Source organism: Gavia stellata, chromosome 2, assembly GCF_030936135.1.
Source record: "Gavia stellata isolate bGavSte3 chromosome 2, bGavSte3.hap2, whole genome shotgun sequence".
In the NCBI taxonomy this organism is placed as follows: Eukaryota; Metazoa; Chordata; class Aves; order Gaviiformes; family Gaviidae; genus Gavia; species Gavia stellata.
The window spans coordinates 111,413,350-111,433,542 of NC_082595.1; the positions used below are offsets into that span (position 1 = coordinate 111,413,350).

Genomic DNA, 20,193 nt, shown 5'->3' on the forward strand with positions numbered 1-20,193 from the left:
TCCTCGACTGTGCCATAGTCATCACATGGATTAATGTGATTAGGCTCTTTCTCAGGAAAATGCACCCTTAAACCTCTGAGTGCACCAGGCTCTGTTGAACCACAAAGGCTTACTGCTATAGAGATGTGGTCAAAAACATTAATAAAGCGGGTCTACTTCTGAAGGACTTGTTTTGAGTATGGTTTGCACAAACCTGTGGAATGCCTTTCCAGAGGGTTAAGCAGAGATTAACCCAGCTAAAGGAAATTATTCCAATGCCCTTAGTTAATATGATAGGATCATTATGTATCGTTAATCTTTCTTAAATGCAATCATGTTTTTTTAAACCAAGAACTTGACCCAACTTGTACTAAAATCAGTAAAAGTATTTCCATTGGCTTCAGCAGGATTTCGATCAGTCTTGAAATTGTCTCGCTGTTAGACAACGCCATTCATCTTTCCTGCCCTGTGAAATTAATGTATGCCTTCTTTATACATCTCAAAAACCACAAATCTCTTGGATCTCCACTCAGTATATCCTTTCATTTGAACTGTGAACCATTCCTAGGTACTCTCTGGCTGTAGTAACCCAGGCAGTTTTGCTCTCTTTTAACATTTGCGCTCTGCCAGGCTCACCTGCTCTCTGCAAACTGTGTAAGGTAACTGCTTTGAAACAGCTAAAGAACTCTGACCAACTTGGTGTGAAGTTAATCAAACACAATCAGCTTGAAAACACTGTATGTACTCACAAAACTTGCTCTTTCCCCAGTCTTTCCCCCAAATCTCTTTTGCACTGGTATTTACTATGCCTGCCACCTGCTCCTACATTGCCTTTTTATTTTTCCTAGGGGAAGGATAAGAGAGAATTTTTTTAGCCTCATGTGTCAATAGCTTTTTCTCTCTGGGTAGTGAACCAGCATTTTCCTTATATATATTTCAAGCTTGATTTCTTGTTAACCTCATCTCACGTCTCTTGCTGGTTGAATGTTTTCAGATCAGCTGAGCTTGATGAATTTCATCCCAGGATACGTGAAGAACAAGCTGGAGCAATCTCTGGAATGTTATTTTGGGCAGCCAGTCCAAAGATAACGACTATTGCAGAAGGAAAGTGGGGCCCTGGCTAAACAGCTCGACAACTGCTGGTGTGCACAGTACACCAGCTGCTTTTTAACGAGTACTGAGCAAGCTGCTGCAGCCCCCTCAGTATCATGTCATAGATTAACTCTGATCAAAGTTACTCTAGGCACTTGAAGAAGCCAGATTAGCTGTTAATCCTGCCCGGGATAGGGGGTTCAGGGTGGAGACAAGAAGAGCAGGTTTTCCTTTGGGGAACAGGCAGCTAAACTGTAGCTGGTAAACCAAGTCTCCTCTTAGAAGGCCTATAAAGAACTTGCAGTCCAATTTTTAGGTTAGCTGCATGTTATAGGTAAGGTGCTTCTAGATTTTCTAATGCTGCTGGCTACTTTTATGCATCCCATGAAATTCAAGGCCACCTAATAAGTAAGCGCACTGAGTCCGAGCGTGTACAGCGTGCCTTTGAGGAACCTCAGTAAAACACATGCTCTAAAGTGACACTGTAGAGTCCTGACTTCACCAAAGAATTCATCCTGTAAACACACGCCACTGAGGGTGGATGTGGGGTTGCCCCCTCCCCTCATCGTGATTTTGAGTGTGGCTGGAGACATGAGGAGCAGAGAGGACGGTGGTTGTGTGGCTGCGCTAGCAAAGGGGTAGCGAGGGAGAGATGGCAGGCTGGCACATCGTGTACAAAGTTAAAATGTTTGGCTACGCTCACCTTTTTGCCTGATGGTACCTGCCTTTGCAGCCCTGTTTATACATCATGCTCGAACATCAAGTGCAATTCAGGCAGTTTTATGGCATGTGTAGCTGGGAATATGACTTCTGCCAGCTGTGCTGTGAGCCGCATTTTTGGCACAGAAGGAGCACAAGAGGGTCCGGAGGCATGACTGTCTCTTTGGGCTATGAATTGTTAACACGCCAGCTCGCGGAGGTGCTTTGTGAACGCAGCTGCTCCAGCACCAAGAAAGCAGTGTCTGCGTAGGGAAACTGGAACATGAATCCAGGGCTGGGAGTGTGCTGCAGTGACAACTGATGTTTTTGTGACTAATGTAGAAGGTTGTCCCTGAAAAACAGGACATGGTTGCCTGAACCTGTTTTTTTGGCAGTGGAGCTGTTTCTCTAGCTTGTAATGTTGTATTTCTGTGTATTGAAAAGGGCAGGGGCCTTGCAAATAAACAAACCAAAACAAAAACAACCCAGTAAGTGATCCCATCATAATGCGTATCCCAAATGCACATACTCAGTTGCACAAGAAGCCTCTAACATTGGCCAACTACAGAATGTGAGGCTTTGAAACCTTAGTAAGTCTTTTAGTGGCTTCTCTGTGGGAAGTTAAAATTTCAGTGTGCAGACAATACGTCATTTAAGGATCTCCAGGAAAAACAAAGAGAAAGCACTCAGATTCTTGTAATGAACTTATTTCCTAAGCACGGACCATCACCAGATGCAGAGAGAAAGATATAACATTTTTTTAATTTTTTTCTTTATACTTCTTTGATTCCATAATAACTTAGGAAAGAAAGGGAGGAAAAGCTAATCAAAAAAGGTGATGTGCCCAGGCAGATCCTGCAGTGGGTTTTGAAGATTAATCTTCCATTGATACAGATAGCAATTTTGTCTGGGTAAGGAATGGGGGACTGGGCTTTCATGAAGATGTCTCTTGTGAGCCTCAGAGCTGTATTAGCTAGAAAGATCCATTTGCTGGGCGGGTTTTGAGGTGCTTGGATTCAGGGGCCACACAATATTGAAGTTACTTTGTGGAGTTACCTTTTCTTTTGTTCCAAAAGTCCTATTATTCACCTTGCCACTATGAAGCTTTAAAGCAATCTGAAGTGTTTACAGAAAAATTGCCTAATAACTATATGAAGGGAACAGATATTTTTTGATGGTGTAAAGAAATGACTTGGTTTTCAGACTGCTGCAGCTTAAGCCTCCAGCCTGGAAATTGGATGCCTGAGGTGAGCAATGACATTATCCTGCTGAATCCAGCTGCAGGATAGAAGATGAAGGAAAAAAAAGCTTTTCCCGTGTTTGGGAAAGAATTTATGAAGAAATGGCTTTGTCTGAACGAAGTCCAGTTACTTGGTGTCACAAAAGGGAAAGGAAAATTTTGTTAAATGTCCAATTTACTTCACATAGAAATTTTTGTTTAAAAGAGCAGTACAGTCAGTCCAAACCATCAAAACCAATCTGTGTGAAGACAGGACTCTGAGAGGTTTCAGTCAATTCTGAACCATTCTGGATTTCATTCTTTCAGTTAAGTGTTACAGAAACAAATTGGCCTTTGAGACTTGGCATTATATCCCCATCAACATCAGTAAAAATGTAGCTAGTGTCATTTAAATTGATGCACAAGTTATCTACAATTTTCAGTGCCAACAACTGGAAAGAGAAATTTTTTGTACTTTCTTGCTCGCTGCAAATACCCTGTTGTGATCATTCACGCAGCAAAAATCAAAAGCATAGTCAATAATAATTGTGATGGGGAAGACCTGCTTAATTATTAAGTATTTGTATTACATTGGTGCACCAAGGTTCCATCAGGAAATCTGGTCTTTGCTGTCGTGGTTAATGTGGGTACATAAAATAAAAGGCCTTACCCTAACTGACTTTCAAACAATTTTACTTGTATCATTGCTATGCTATGAAATCATTGGCTTCCTTCTTAAAATTATTTGCTTTTCACTAACATACTTAATGGAGTAGCACAGAGATAATGTTGGTCTTTGTTCTGTTCAGTTGTTGTAGCCGTTGGTGCTGACAAGACATCAGAGGACCCACCACCCCTGTATCTATGGCATTTGCACCTCCTAGAAACATGGATGGCCCCAAGCTACAGACCAAGATGAGCACATGGACTCCACTGAACCATCAACTCATGAATGACAAGGCAAGTTCCATGCAAATGGGTCAAATTCATAGAATCACAGAATTGTTGAGGTTGGAAGGGACTTCTGGAGAACAGCTAGTCCAACCCCTCAAGGCAAATTCAGCTAGAGCATTTGCTCAGGATCTTGTCCAGTTGGGTTTTGAATATTCTCAAATCCCAAGACAAATTCTCAGGTTCACTTCCGAAATTCTCAAGTCCTAGAAAAATGTAACTTATGTTTTTGCCTGTGTAGGTCATGAGTAATGGAATAAGAACTTAAAGATTTTGTTTACTATTAGAAGTATGTATATATCACACACACATACAGTCTTTATTATGTATACATGTAAATAAAAACTAATTTATGTTATGTAAAAACTGAAAGTTCTAATGTACATTATTTAAAGTATACAAATATTTAGTTCAAGTATTGTTATTTTACCAAATCCGTTGGTTTTAAACAAAAAAAAAGAAGTGTGTTCAATTGTTAGTGAAAGTTGCCAGATTATTCTTTTTTCTGCTCTGGAAGACTTTGCTTTAACTCCAGAGCAAACTGAGTATCAGTGTAGTTTCCGAGTGGCCGATGTGCTCCATCTCAGCTCGTAGCAGAGACCTTAGTACCCATGCTCTGTCTTCTCTGCTAAGCCTGGCAGTGATGAGGCAGAGATGACGATATTTTGGAAGCTGAAGTGGTGCGCTTAACTTATAAATAACGAGATGCATTTCCTAACCTCCCACTCTGCATACTATATCTGGGATCTGCTAACATAACTGAGAGTTTTTTGGCTCATGTATCACCAGGAGCATATTCCTCCCTCAGAATTCAGTTTAAATTTCTGTTGATGATTCATAGAATTTAATCCAGAGAGGGCTATTACATCAGGTAGTCTGGCTTCCTGGATTTCTTGGGCCCTCTTGTTTCACACACTTCTCCCAGTCTTGAGCTCAGAATTTTTGAGCTTTAGAATTTGTCTAAAATATCCCTTCCACAAAGGTATCCAGACTTCCTTTGGGGTTAAGGCCCTTCATTCCTTATGAAATTAAAACTTCATCACTTCCCTAATAATTTTCTCATGATTAATCCCCTATACCATGAAAAGATGAAACCTTGTCTTCTGTCTGAATACCTTTAGCATTGGTTTCCATCATTTAAATCTTCCCCTGCTGGCTTATTGATCTCTTCTGTAACCAGTATTTTTTCCTTGTGGAAGGACTTTTACCCTGCTTCAAGCCAACACTTGAACTTTTTTTGATAAACTAAACAGATTGAGCTCTTTGAAGTCCTTTCAATCTGGCATATTCTCCAGCCTTTGAATCATTTTAATGCCTGCTTCCTACACCCTCTAAACCATATTTTTACAGATGCACATCACTGTGCATTAAAGTATGATCCAACCAGAAATAAGTATATGGGTAAAACCACCCTTTCCTGCCTTCTTACTCCTCTGCTCCTTAGGCAGTCTGATGTTGCACTGGGCTGCAGCAAAACTTTTAGGAGCACATATTGGATTGTAAACTCCAACGCTTAATGACGTTCCAGGTAGGAAAGAACATACCATAAGCTCCCAGACCTGTGCTCAGTGATGCAATTCACGATAAAAAGTGTTTGCCTGTTTCTGATCCAGGTTTTAAAGCTTTGACCTGCCTGAAACTCCTTTTCATATATCACTATACTGCTCTGCAGTGTTTGCAGAAAAAAAAAATAGTTGCAACAAAGATATTGCTGACAGATGAAATCAGGAGATAATCCAATTGATTTCTATAGGGAGCCAGTGAGTGAGAAGGCGCCATTTTCATACAATCATATCTCTGTTCGTTTCTGCACTCTTGAGTTAAGAGAAAGCATGAAGAGCAAAAAGAACTTACAGGTGTGTGAAAAACAGTGAGAAGGTGAAAGCATAGAGAGAAGAGATGCGTAAGAAATGTACTTGTTAGTAGAATACCTGATGAGGGGCAGGAGTGGTGGGAATTCGAGCTGATCCAAGGCAGAAGCATTTAAGCTTCATCTAAACCATTCTTAGGAGAAGACCCAAGAACAGTTAGTAGCATAAATTCGCTACCTGTCTAATTTTGGGTAATCCTGGGGGTACTCCATTAGTAGTTCCTGTAGATCTCCCTGGATTTTCAAACACACTCAAGAGTACACTTGTCTGCATTGTTGGTAGGACCCAGCTCTCTCCTGCCTATTGTACATCGCGAGTCCTGCTGCCTCCATCTATGGTTTTCTGCCCTTACAGCAACTGTTAGAACAGAAAAGTCTATCCAGGGTGTTACTACAGGGACATGGGCAGTCATGATTGTTTTAAAGCCACAATCACCATCAGGGACAGACCAAAGTCAAGAAGCCAGAATTAGGAAACCTCCAATTATGCAGCAGTCATGGTCAGAAAACCAGAAGTGAAGTCTTAGATACACCAAGGTTGTGCTACAGTTAAGGGTGAAGTGAAGGTAGGAGACAGGGCAGCCTGCTTGCCCACAGCAAAACCGGGCAGACTTCAGCGTCAGTCCTGCTGGGTGCAGGGCTGTGCTGCCTTTAAGGAAGGACTGGAAGTTGGGAGATGATTTGCCTTCTGCTGGGCAGCAATTCAGGTGTGGGGTAGAAGAGCCCCCAGTGGCATTTGCAGCAAAGGGTGGAGGGATTTGCCAAACAGCCTTGAACTTGAGCTTATTTAAAACCACCTGAAGACATAGATGTGAGATGGCACATCTCAGGAGCAACCAAGGCCTCAGGCTGTGTCCAAGGTCAGCCAGCTTAGGCACACTGTAGGTATAACTCCAAGGCCTTGGAGGAAAGGACAGTAAACATGGGCTTCATTAAGGCAGTAGATGATTATACCAATTTTGGGCCATTCTGTTGCTAATTAATGCTTCCAAGTGCCTGGAGTAGGCAGAACTTTCTGACAGAGTTGGCTCAGATGTATCTCCAAGAATGCTGAAAGCAAATACATGTCTGTCTTTGATCGAAGACCATTAACATTGCTTTCAGTTATATAAATAGCTCCTTGCTTCACTTGAATTATCCAACCCAAAACTTAGATCTTTGACTATTCATGACTTGCTTGTGGCAAATCCTGGTCCAAGTTCAGCTTGTTAGATTTTTTTTTTTTTTTACTTTGCCAAGTATCCCACATGCAAATAAAGCAAATAATAACTGTCAACATACAAATAAAAGAAATGTCATTTTCCACCTCTCTCAAGAGACACTCCTGCTGAGAGAGACAGAGCTAACGCTGTCAGCTGCTGTACCAGATATCAGCACTGATAATGTCTTTCTCTGCAGGAACCTTCTTCGCAGGCTGCCATAGCAATAACATGTTTGGAGTTTATAATGATCAAGCATGTTTTCCTAGTTGTGGTTAATAGCTGTTTTTATGTGCAGTTATAAGCTGGGCTTTTTCCTCTTTGATCTGTCTTCTGGAAAAATCATCTACAGCATTTCCTCACTTCCCAGGTCACAATCCTGAGTATTGAAGGCCGTTTTGTGGTAGCGGGAAGCCACATGCTAGTGCTTTCAGGTCTAGCTCCCTATGGATAAAGGTCAACATCATAAATCCTCCACTGTATTTTGATACTGATCATCCTTCTTGTTAGTTGTCACTGTGAAGTGGCCAGGGAACAAAGACTGGTCGTACCATCTTACTCCTAACGGTCTTGCTGCGTTAAGATTGAAGCCATCACCAGAGCTGTGTGATAGCTACCCATGTTGTATCCATCCTAACAGATTTCAGGCACTCAATGTCTCCAACTCAGGAGAACTGAAATTTCTAAAATAAAGAGATGGGAAGCCCAGCTTCTGGTCTCACCAAAGCATGTGAGACACCACGCTTCGCTGCATGCCCGAGAGAGTAGAACGCTATGTCAGCACATCGTGTGTGCAGCAGCTGCAACGAAGGGAGCTGGAGATGAGAGGTAGCGCATTGCAGCCTTTCTGCAGAGCTGTCCTTCACAGTTGTGCATACATAGCCCTTGAACTTTAGGGAGTCTTCTTCAGTGAAAGGAACCTTCTACAGGAATCAGCCTGTAGAGTTGAAGAAGATCAGGAAGAAGTAGATGAGGCCTTCCTCAGACAACTGGAAGAAGCCTCATGTTCACAGGCCTTGGTCCTCATGGGGAGCTATAATCACCCTGATATCTGCTGGAAGGGCAACACAGCAGGGCACATGCAATCTGGGAGGTTTCAGGAATGCATTGGTGATAACTTCCTGACACAGGTCATCAAGGAACCAACAAGGGAAGATGCTCTGCTGGACCTCATACTTACAAAGAAGGAAGGACTGGTTGGGGATGTGAAGGTCAGGGACAATATTGGCAGCAGTGACCAGGAGATGATGGAGTTCAGGATACTGAGAGGAAAGAGCAAGACAAATAGCAGGACCACAACCGTGGATTTCAGGAAAACAGACTTTGACCTCTTCAGGGATCTATGTGGAAGAATCACATAGGATGGGGTCCTAGAGAGAAGAGAGGTCCAGGAAAACTGATTGATTTTCAGACTTTAGTAAGGCTTTCAATACTGTCTACCATAACATCCTCATAGACAAGCTGATGAAGTATGAATGGAGAGTGAGGTGGATTGAAAACTGACTGACTTACTGGCCTCAAAGGATTGTGATCAGCAGCATGAAGTACAGCTGGAGGCCAGTCACTAGTGGAGTATGCCGGGGGTCGACACTGGGGCCAGGATAATTTAAAATCTTCATTAACAAGTTGGATGATGGGGCAGAGTGTACCCTCAGCAAGTTTGTAGACAATAGAATTGGGAGGAGTAGTTGATAGATCAGATGTCTGTGCTCTCATAAATCACAGAATCATAGAACAGTCCAGGTTGGAAGGGACCTGAAAAGATCATCTGGTCCAACCTTTCGGTGGGAAAAGGAGCCTAGATGAGATTATCTAGCCTCCTGTCCAATTGTGTCTTGAAAACCTCCAGTGATGGGGACTCTACCACATCCCTGAGCAGGTTGTTCCAGTGATTAAGAGGGAGCTTGACAGGCTGGAGACATGGACTGACTGTCTGGAAAGCAGCTTGGGAGAGAATGACCTGGGCATCCTGGTGAATACCAAGTTGACCACAAGCCAGCAAAGAAGGCCACCATCATCCTGGGCTATATTAGGAAGAGTGTAGGTGGCAGGTCAAGGGAGGTGATCCTTCCCCTCTACTCACCACTGGTGAGGACAGATCTGTAATGCTGTGTCCATTTCTGGGCTCCCCAGTATAAGAAAGACATGGACTTACTGGAAGAAAGCCAGTGTAGGGCAGCAAAAATTATTAAGGAACTGGAGAATCTGATGTATAGGGAAGGGTTGAGAGATCTGAGGTTCTTCAGCCTAGAGAAGAGAGGCTCATGGAGGACCTTATCAATGTGTATAGATATCTGATGGGAGGGGATAAGGAAGACAGAGCCAGACTCTTCTTGGTGGCGTCCAGTGAAAAGACAAGAGGCAATAGCCACAAATTGAAATAGAGGAAATTCCATTTAAACATAAGAAAAAATGTTCTTACTGTGAGGGTGGTCACACACTGTAACAAGTTGCCACAGAGGTTGTGGAGTCTCCATCCAAGAAGATATTCAAAATCCACCTGGACATGGCCCTGAGCAACCTGCTTTAGTTGACCCTAGCACAGAGTTTGGACTAAAGGATCTCCACAGGTTTCTTCCAAGTGATTCTGTTTATATTTTGTAGATTATTTTTCAAGATGTATTTTTCTTAGGACATATTGAATCTCCTTTAAATATTCAATTTTGTTTGTATGTGTATGTTTTATAGGTATTCGAAGAAAGAAGAGACCTGCTTGGAAGATGGGTAAGATTTTCTCTTTAAATATATATTTAAATACAGCTAGATTTCTGAACTGATCAAGAGATTGCTATAATGGGAATGTAAAACCTATCCTATTTTGAAAAAGGGGTTAATTTTCCTGATGTGAAAGTGAGCTGTAACTGCTGTACTTTTGAGGAAGATAAAGGTGTAAATTCCCTCAGTGCCCACATTCTGTAAGCTCTGAACTTGGGAAATCATATTCCATCATCAGAATGATCTGAAATGGGATAAGAAACCCTGGGAAAAGTCTGTGAAGTCTTTAAAGAAGATACTGGATCTTTAGGTATTGCCATTGCCTGCTAGCAGGTCTTTGCAACCTGTGATAAATGATATGTTATCTACCAAGTGCACGTGTATGGCTCCTAATACTGTAATCATCGAGCACCTCACAATTTCTTACTGTCATTATCTTCGCAGCTCCAACAAGAGCCAGTAAAGTGCTGTCACCCTCTTTTGCAGATGAAAAAATGAGGCACAGAAAGACATGAGATAGGATTTTTTTGCCCTAACCACAAATGACTGCAAGTGAGGCAGGCATTCGGGATGGGGCTTCTCTGGCTGGGTGTGTATGTCTGAAATATAATATTTAAGCCTGGCTGGTCTGGTCATCACAGGCTCCTTGTAGAGTCAACAGAGAGAAAGTGGTACTTCCAGAGGGTAATTCATCTCACTTAATGTAGAATGAAAGATTAGCCCTTTAGAGATGCCTATTTCTTTCCATAGCCTATGAAAGGAGTCATAGCAGGCTGCTTGAAAGGAGTACAGCTCTAATTGACCTACCCAGGAAGCCGATGGCAGAGCATGCAATGGCACAAGATTTGCCCTAGTCCTAAGCTTACCTCTTAAATATCGCATTGTGCTTTCTCTTTTATACAGCAAAATCCATTTACAGGCCATTATGGGAAAGCAGCCGTAATCTGCTCAGTCTCCTATGCAAACAGGAATACAGACTCAGGGACTTTATTGCGATAAATGAGTGAATTCAGCTGAATGTATTAATGTGGTTTGGTAGTAACTGTATGGTTGAGCCCTGTGCACATCTTTATAAATGCAACCAAAGAACCAGTTACGTGGTCACATATGATACACAAGCTAAACAGAAATAAAAAAAATGCTCAAAAAGCATTTGCACAGTAACTTTATTTGAACTATGATACTTATTCTTTATGCCTAATAGGTCAGTCATGGGTATTTTTTGCATATGAACTGGTCTTTACAGACAAGTATTTTGATTTTAAGCTCATAAAGATTATTCATCTTTATACGCTTTCCATAACTTGTTGACATGCATGCATTTTGATAATAAAGAATGGACACCAAGAAAACAAAATTGAATGATTATTGTTCAGAAACCACCTTTTAGCATGATAGTCAGTAACTGACAGACCTAAAACCTGTCTCTTGACAATTGTTGGATGTTTTAAAATGCCCGGGGGATATACCGGCAAAAGAGCAAAAATGTTTTCATTAGAACTCCCACTGAAAGAGCCAAAATCTGGAAAAAAACCTTCCTCCAAACACACATAAGAGTGCTGAATCATCTTCTGAAAGGTTAAATTTCTGACCCTTCATATGACACTAGATCAGTAGCTCTCATCACGCTCCTTCCTTGTGCTTCTGTCATCCATCATACCAATGAAAAGGGTGCAGAAAGCGCAAAAGCTGCTGTTAACTCCCTTCAAAGCCTGTGGCATTATAATATCTGGTATGCAAAGCCTAGAGCACTCTGAGTTTGAGAGAAACTGTCAAGAAATCACAGTGCTCTGGGCAAGAGTTTTTACATTGATTCACATGACCTTCTCAAAGTGCTCTCGGGAAGCATGGAAACTGCTGAAGGATGGGTTTGTATGGCTGGGAACCTGTATTCAGTGTAGTTGTAAATGCTTTATTATGAAACTGGAAGGCTGAAGTCTGTCCTAAGTCCAGAACTGTTAAGCGTTTTCAGTAATATCTGGATGATGGAATGGAAAGTACATACTCATCTGCAGATGATAGCAGGCTTGGAGGGATTTCATGAACTTCGGAGATTAGAAATCAGAATGAAATGATCTGCTGTTTGATAAGGACAAGTGAAAAGTGCTGCATGTAAGAATGACATTTACAAAAACTGCAGATCTGAGAAAACCCAAGTATGCAGCAGTTCTGCATAAAAAATTGCTGGGAATTATGGTGGATCACAAACCGAATATAAGCTGACAGTGTCTTATAATTGTAGTAAAGGGAAATATCCCAAAGGGCTGTCTGAAGGGCAGAGCCATCCCCAGTTCTGGTCCCTGCATTTTGAGAAAGCTGAGGACCAATTGGAGATACTTCTGAGAACAAGTCATATGTGAGAACAGTGTCAGGTCCAGAAAATATTAAAATAATCCCATTACTGTAGGGAAAATGGAGAAAAGACTTAATAACATTTTTCCAATGACTCACAAAAGATGTCTGGAAAGAGGAAGGGAATGATCTGATCTCTGTGTTCGCATTGGATAGGACAAGAAATCATGGGCTTGAATTGCAATGCTGGAGACACAATTTAGACACCAGCAAAATCCAGTGCTACAGATAATTCACTGCTGGAGTAGCTTGCCTAGGGGTTCGGGGTGGAATCTCCATCCCTGGAGTCTTTTGAGAACAGGTTAGACAAACACTTGTCAGGAATGGTTTAGGTAGAGTGGAACCTGCCTTGCGTCAGGAGATGGAGTAGCTCAGTGTTTCTCAACCTTTTTACACTGAAGGACCATCCAACCTTCTGGGACAGCAGAACAGGCTGCCTTGCGCGGCATTGCCACAGTGGTTTTCCTTTGCAGCCAGACAAAGATTAGATTAAACTTTAGATGCTCATTGCTTATTTTATTCTTCCTGACTTTATTTGCATGCATTCAGGGACTACGTATGTGCATTTTCATTTAGTTATTTTTTTCCAATTATGCCACAGAACCTCTTTGATGTCTCCCAGGCTGTTGTGGTCCATAAAACACAGGTGGAGAAACAGTGAACTAGCTGACCTGAAGGGATTTCATTTCTCTGTTTCTGTGCTGCTGGGCAGCCCCAAAGGGCATGGGACTGGCTGTGCTGTCACCTGCAGTATCCAAGACACATGATGGGACCCTCTACAATTTTTTGGCTGTCTCAGATTGCATTCAGCTCTGCAAAGTATTGTTGCAGCACAGAGTGGAAGCAGTGGTGGTGCGTAGTGGCAGCAGACTGTGTCTTACATGGCTGTTCTCATGTGTGAGTATTTGCAGGCTTTGATCCTGCTGGAGGCATTTGCGATGAATTTCCTTCACACCAACTCCTTTACCCAAATACTGCCCAGATACATATAAAAGAGAAACTGTGCTGCTGTCTTTCAGTTGAAAACCTTTTGATGATTAAACTGGGAAAGGGTTAACATCTCTCTGTTAATTTTTCTGTTTTATTCTAGTTGCTTTTATTGTGTATTGCACCCAAGGCAGATTCCTTGACGTGCTGCCTCTCAGCCTTCCTTTCTGCTGTGTTCTGCAAGCCAAAAATTCCTCCCATTAATTTAAAAAACATAAAAGCATTTTGCTCTACCTTAACGCTCAGTGCTATCATGCCGACGCCCAGGTTAATAAGTTGACAATGAAGCTGGGGTTGAACTTGTAGATTAAGACACCTAAGCTTCAGTGTCTCCGGGTGATCTGAGCGTCTCAGCTTCCGTTATAGCCAAATGAGATGTAGACAAGTCAGGGGAGCCCAGACAGTGATTTAGCTCACCCTGTGGGCTACACCTTCTGCTAGTAATTTATACAGCACAGCTGAGTGTTCCCAGGTACTGGAACTTGCTCATCCACACTATGAAATTGTTAGCACGCTCCCTGGCACGATTTTGGCCTGGGCCGGTAGCACTCTTCCAGACGTTGTTCAAGCACAATTTGGACATTCGCCTGGGCCAGGAACCATGCCAAATACACGGTTTGGATCCAGCCACCTTGTTTTGAAGGGTAAGAGGATAATAGTTCGGACATATGCATTATCTACCTCTTGGTCTCATTATCTACCTCTCCTATCACAGCAGATACGATGCAGGATTTGCAGACAACCGTCACCCTTGGAGTGGCAGCTCGAGGCTTTGCAGGATCCCCCACAACACAGGGCACTGGTGTTTGGGCAGCTGAACCCCATCCCTAGCCACTGCAGACCCCCACCCATAGACACCTCTTTACTCAGGAGCTGACCCCATGCTAGGTGCCAAGGTGCAGAAGCAATGGCTTCTGCTCAGGGGTGCTTCTTCTCACCAGGCTGCTGGCTTGCCTTCCTCAACAGTCTTCACAGGAGTCTCCTCTTGCAAAATTTCTGGTCTAGTTGTTTAACTACAGTGGTGAAAGCAAAAACGAACAGATCCTAGGGGCGAGTTGCTAATTGCTGACACGAAGCTGCTTGGCAGCAGAGATGTTCAGGATTTGGTTCGGGGGGATTAGTGCATTTTATGGATATCAGGTGCCTATCTATCTGCTTCATCTGTTCTCTTCTCACCCAGGTCCTGGGTCTCCAACAAATCCCTTCATCAGGACTGGGAGAAGATGGCTGGGGAGGGAGGGGAAAATTGCTTCTCCCTGGGTGAATCATCTCCATCTCCTTGCAAGCCATTCTGCAACAGAGCCTCGTTGACTAGAGAATTCGTTCCTACATTTGCAGAGCACAGGGATGCCTGCCTGTGATTGTAACCCTGTGAACTCATGTCAATATGCTGGTTTGCAGATGAGGATTATGTCCCATTTTGGTGGCTAGTTAAAGTCAGTAAAACAACCTGTCTCTTAGAGCAGAGAGGGGCCTCTTTAGGTTAAGCGGCAGAGCTTCTGTACTTTAGCGCTGAGGTCCTGGGCTCTCCCCTTTGTGTCAGGCTGCGTTATTTGTGTGTGTGCACTCATGGATTAATTGTAAACTGATCGCAGAAGCAGGGACTGAGCACTCTGCATTGCCAGCGTAGCCTTATGTCATACAGTCCCTGGGGAGACATTGTTTGCCAGGGCTCCGGGAAAGGCACAGCAAAGGCAAAAAGTGTTCCTAGCTGGGGATAGAGAAGGTGCGGCACCTTGAAAAGGGGAATCCGGTCCAACTGGTTGGGTTGCTGTAATCAGATGCAAGGGGAGGAACTGTGGAGAAAGGCAGCCAAATGTAGGATGGGGACATGCTTGTTAATACTGGAAAAGAGACAAATTATGCCTACTTAACTACTTGGCTGCTGCTGAATGCAGTGGGGAAGAAGCTGTGTATTCCCATGCTCTTGACTGTGTGGCTGCTGATTTAAATGGAGTTTCCCTTGCAGAGTAAGCACAGGCTGAGGTTGCTGGAAGGAATTGCTTCATTGCAAAACCTGTGGCAGAATGGGAAGAGTTAAATAGGAGCAAATATTCTGTCTCCTCTAAAGAGAAGCTGGATTGGCTTTGATTAGTTCACTTAATCTCTTGGTGTGGAAGAGAGTAAGCCAGTTACCCCCTTGACTCTGGAACTTATATGGGAGAAATTTATGTTTGCAAATGGGTGATTGCGGATTGTTTTAGTGAGAAGAGGATGTAGCTGTGATCATGAATGGGGAGCCTGTGCTGCAGAAGCTTTCCCCCTTCACCATGTGACAGAGAAGGCCTTTCATACGGAGCTGAGGGTGAGAAGGGGACAGGCAGAACCTCCTCTGACCCCTCAGGTACCCCTTTGTCTGGTTTTATTCTTGTTTCTAAGCCCCAAATCCAAAGGTCCTGCTTCAGTTTTTCCTTAGTACTCTGCTAAACATCATTAGAGGTGAAGTTTATATGCAAAACAGGGATGGGAGGGAAAGGGTGTATTCCTTAATTCACTGTCTATGTCTGAAAAGGCATGGACATCTAGGAGCTTTCTTCTCTTTGGCTTTTTTGTCTCTGGGATCTCAGGAATGCCAATTCCACCCTTTCTTCTTGCTGACCTTCTTGAAGGTCTTGCAGAGGTGTTTGCAAGGAGGGGAAGAGCTATTTACCTCTTAGAGTTCATTCTCCGGTACTGGAATTAAATACAGCCAAGTAAAAATAAAGAAACAAAGAGTTCTTTAACATTATCTAGAAAGAAATTACTTCTCAATTACCTTTCATCTGCACAGTATATGTTAAACTATTATTCTGCAGAGAAAAAAAATATCTGAATTTCTAGTCTGTTTTGTTCTGAAAGGGAAAGGAGGGTACATTGGACATTAAACCATTTACCCACAATACTAATAAAAAATATTGGAAGAAATTAATGGGTTTTCTTATTATTTTTAATTTTTGGAAGTCACATTTAAATAAGGACTTCAAATGCCCCTGACGTTAAATGCAAAAATGACTGTGCTGTGATTTGACCTGCGGAGAGCGAGTTGTCAGCTGTGGAAAGCTGGCTTCAGAAAACAATCCTGTGAAAGCAGGGTGTGTGTTTTGGGGATGGCCAACACGTGAGGAAGAAACAAAGAGGGAAAAGCAGCATTCCCCAAATAGGGGAATTCCCCAAATAGTTCAGTTTTCCCTTTGAAAAGAAGGTGAGTTTGGGTCGAGGCTCTTGCTGTGCTAGGAAGGAGGATGAAACGGGACTTCTCTACAATCCGTATTTCACCTCTGGAAAGCCATCATTAACTGTGCCATTCTGCTGCCTGCAGTTCCCACCACGGATTCCTGCCGATCCTGCCTGCAACCGCTGTGGTCCTCTGCCATTTCCTCCCTCCTGGCACCCTGCCCGCCTTGCAGCCAGGACTGCTCTTGCAGGTTTTGAGACAGATTGTGCAGATTGTGGTGATGAGGTCAGTCTCCTCCCAGGAGATTCCTGCTGACAGGGCCCTTTCCACCCTCTGCTATCAACACAAGTTAAACACCAGCAACCGCCACCGTTGCTCCCACCCTGTTTATACAGCTCTGCCCCACTCCGCTCAATGCAGCGTTGCTGTTGCCATTGGAGCAACACGATACATGCTTGTGTGGTTACCTAAGTGCTCTTTTCTTCCCACAACCATTTTAATCCTTCTCTTTAGATACCCATCATAAGCATAGAAATGCTGTGAAAAACCTATGTTACTGTGCTGTCGGATCTGTGCCGCAGATTTTCCTTCTGAGACATGGGCAGCTGATGTAGTTTCTCTTTACTCCGCTTCTCTGTAGTGGGAATTTCTCTCCTATGCAGTGGGATTGTGAGAATAAATACTTTCTAAATGGTGAGGCACTCAGATATTGCAGCAGTGGGGACCATATAACTGCCAGGATAGATGAGGAAGCAGCAGTGAACTCATTGTAATTTGGGACCTGATCCTGTAAACACACATCTGAGTCTCCTCCTTTCCATGAGTGAAGCCAAGTCTTGGAGCTGGTCCCAGGAGCAAAGAGTCTTGTGAGCATGAGTGCGTCCTGGACTAGGCCATCCCGGATCCTTTGAGGATTATAAATAATATGTTACATGGCTTCAGAGTTTCTTTTAACGTAGCCTCTCCATTTGTTCCCAGTTCCTATGTGCTTTGCTCTTGAATGAGTCACCAGAAGCTGCTGCTTATGCATTTTCCCTTGCCTTAAATGTGTGCTTTATTTTAAGAAGCTGAATCTCCGGTTTCTCAGAACCTGAAACTCCTTTTTTCAGTTTGACAAGTGGACAGATGGTCAGAGGCGGAGGATCCTGGTGGACCTGTTGGAACGCTGCTCCTTGTCCCAGCAGAAATTCTGTGCCAAGCAGCTACAGGATCGAGTTCCCACCGAGGCTCTAGATTTTACCACAAGGCTTCCGAGAGTCCTGTCTTTATACATCTTTTCCTTCCTGGACCCACGGAGCCTCTGTCGATGTGCACAGGTAAAAAAGCCAACACGTACCTAAGGTTCAGAAAGTCAGGTCAAGCTAATTAAAAAAAAGGAAACAGCACTAGTTTTCAGCAAAGACATACCAGTGCTGTTCTTCATAATGCAAGGATGTCTTCTGACTTGGCAGCCTGGTGCCAAATGCTTAGTGATGCTTGTATGAGATGGAATGCAACACTGCCGCAGATCCTAAATGAAGCCAGATTGGCCAAAATTTACAAAAGTGAAGAGTAATTTTAGATGTTTAGCTCTAAGGCATTTAGCATGTGGCACTTTACAAGACTTTCCCAAGAAGGAGGCCTGGTACTTTCTGGAAATCAAGTTCTTTTAAAGTACCTTGCACTGTGTGCAGCATCATTAATTACTTCAAAAAATATCGGCTCGTGCTACTTGCAGAGAACTGCACACAATGCTTTAAGAAAACCAGATCCTTTAAAATGCTTGAGGGTAAAGTGTTGGATGTGGAGAAGCAGAGAAGTTACAGCTGTGCTTTTAAGCACAGTGGCCACGGCTTCAGTCTTTTAAGCACAGTAGCTAAGACTCCAAAAATATGTTTGCACGAGATGAAGTGCTGTGAGGTGATGCCCAAAGTAGTTCTGAATGAGTAAGTTCAGACGTTATTACTGCACTAACGTAGCACTCCATATAATACTATGAATATATCAAAATCTCAGCTTGTTTCAAGCTTGCTGTAGCATCTTTCTCCAGCATTTCATGTTTTATGTGGATGCAACTCACACTATTCATTCACAGGCAGGGAGAAGACAGGTTAGGAAATTACTTACTTGGAAAGAAAGGTCTTCACAGTGCTACTTGTGTCATATCATTGGACAGCTGCTATTATAAGTATGGCAGTGCCAATAGATGATGTTTGTCCTTATGCTACAAGAACTTCACACAAAGTGACTGCGTGATGGAGTGTAATAGCAGAACAGGAGTAGGAAGAAAATGTTCAGAACGGGTCTATCAGACTTGGGGACTTTATTGATGCTGTTTCCTCAGTGGAAACAAAGGCTTTATTCCAACTACTGTATGCTTATTGCGTGGAAGTGCAGGGAGTTGCCCCAAACAAGCTGAAATTTTTTCTCTGGGCCCATGATTTTTGGAATATTTCACCCTGTGCTGGAGATCAGCTGACACTTAGGCACTGAGCATGTCACGAAGACCTTGAATGGTTTAACTGGTTTAATGAAAGGTTTAAATGGAGCATGAACAGTGCTGGAGAATTGTACTAGTTTAAGGACATAGGGGAACTACATCCACAGCACAGAAGTCTCTAGCTGCAATCTTGGATGCTTGAAACCCCAAGGTTTTCATCTTACTGGGCATCCACAGGTGAGTTGGTACTGGAAGTACCTGTCTGAACTGGATCAGCTTTGGATGCTGAAGTGCCTGCGTTTTGGCTGGTACATCAACTTCTCTCCAACCCCCTTTGAGCAAGGAGTCTGGAAGAAACACTACATTGAGATGGTGAAAGAGCTGCATGTCACGAGACCAAAGGTACATACCTACCACCTCTAGAGATGTTCGGGGCCAGTGGGAAAACTGGGCTGGCCAGGTTCCTAACCCCTTTGCCTCTTTATCCTTCTGTGATCTCCCACTAGTAAAATGGCAGATACATAATTTTAAATTAGGATCTAAACTCATGTGTTCCCATGTGCTCTACTTTCCTGTTGTCCATCCCTGGTAGGGGAAGTGAAAATCTCACTGGTTAGGAGAAGCAATCACCGAGGTCTCACTCTGCTATCCTTTCAGGGCGTTCTGGATTAATCCGCTAAATTTCCCTCTCCAGCCGTTCCCCTCTCTTTTCCCCCAGTTTATAGAGCATATGATAGCTTGCCTCAATCTGATAAGCAGAGGTGGGGTACCCAGCATTACCCCTGCTGACATTTCCGAGTCAGTTTACCTGGTGGAAAGGAAAAAAGCACACATTATGCCTGTTACAGCCCTTGGTGTTGTCTTTTTGTCTCTTCTCCAAAGGTGGCAGGGCCATTTTGGGGAGGTGGAGCATTACTCAGCAGCCATTGCATTCTCCTGAGATTCATTGATTCCGTGCCTGGTTTGCAGTGCTGCGAGGGTGGGATTCTTCTGCCCTGAATTCAAAACTCAGCCCTCTCATTTTAACCAAACTCCCCCATAGGGTCTCTCTGTAGTCAATGGAGAGAAGCCAAAGCATCTCAAAAGAAGTCGAGCTTAACTTAATACAGATTTTGGGACATGGGCAATGACATGCACTGTCAGGGTGCCTATTTCTATCCACTGACCATAATGGAGCCTGGAGACACTGATTTTGAGTTAATACCCAATTCGTAGAAGTCTAAAGTTAGGCAAAATAAATTTAACTTTCATTATAGGCTAAACTTTATTTTCTTCTTTTAATCTCTCTTATTAGACTCCTTCAAAGGATGAGTTTGTAGTTATTGATGTGCAACCGATAAGAAGCAGCATCCCCGAAGCAAAACTTTCTGTGCCAGGAAGGATGAACAAGGAGAAAAAATTGCTCCCACCATGGCGTTCATCAGACAGGCATCCTACAGACACCATCCGATTCAACTACCTCGACAACTATGATCCCATTGAGCAGGCTAGGCAGGCGTAAGAGGCTTGGTCTCTTCCCTTTTGCTTTTTCTGCATCGTAGGGTATGTCTGCGTCCT

At 43.2% G+C, this 20,193-nt stretch overlaps 1 protein-coding gene across 1 annotated transcript in view; it reads left to right on the forward strand.

Annotated features, from left to right (window-relative positions):
- Positions 1–3,853: 3,853 nt before the first annotated feature.
- FBXO16 (F-box protein 16) overlaps positions 3,854–20,193 on the forward strand; it is a 30,004-nt gene continuing 13,664 nt past the window's right edge. The window contains exons 1-5 of the mRNA XM_059835747.1: positions 3,854–3,949; positions 9,698–9,733; positions 17,327–17,533; positions 18,874–19,038; positions 19,931–20,133. Of these exons, the coding sequence (XP_059691730.1) occupies positions 3,854–3,949; positions 9,698–9,733; positions 17,327–17,533; positions 18,874–19,038; positions 19,931–20,133 (707 nt within the window). The remainder of the gene's footprint in view (positions 3,950–9,697; positions 9,734–17,326; positions 17,534–18,873; positions 19,039–19,930; positions 20,134–20,193) is intronic.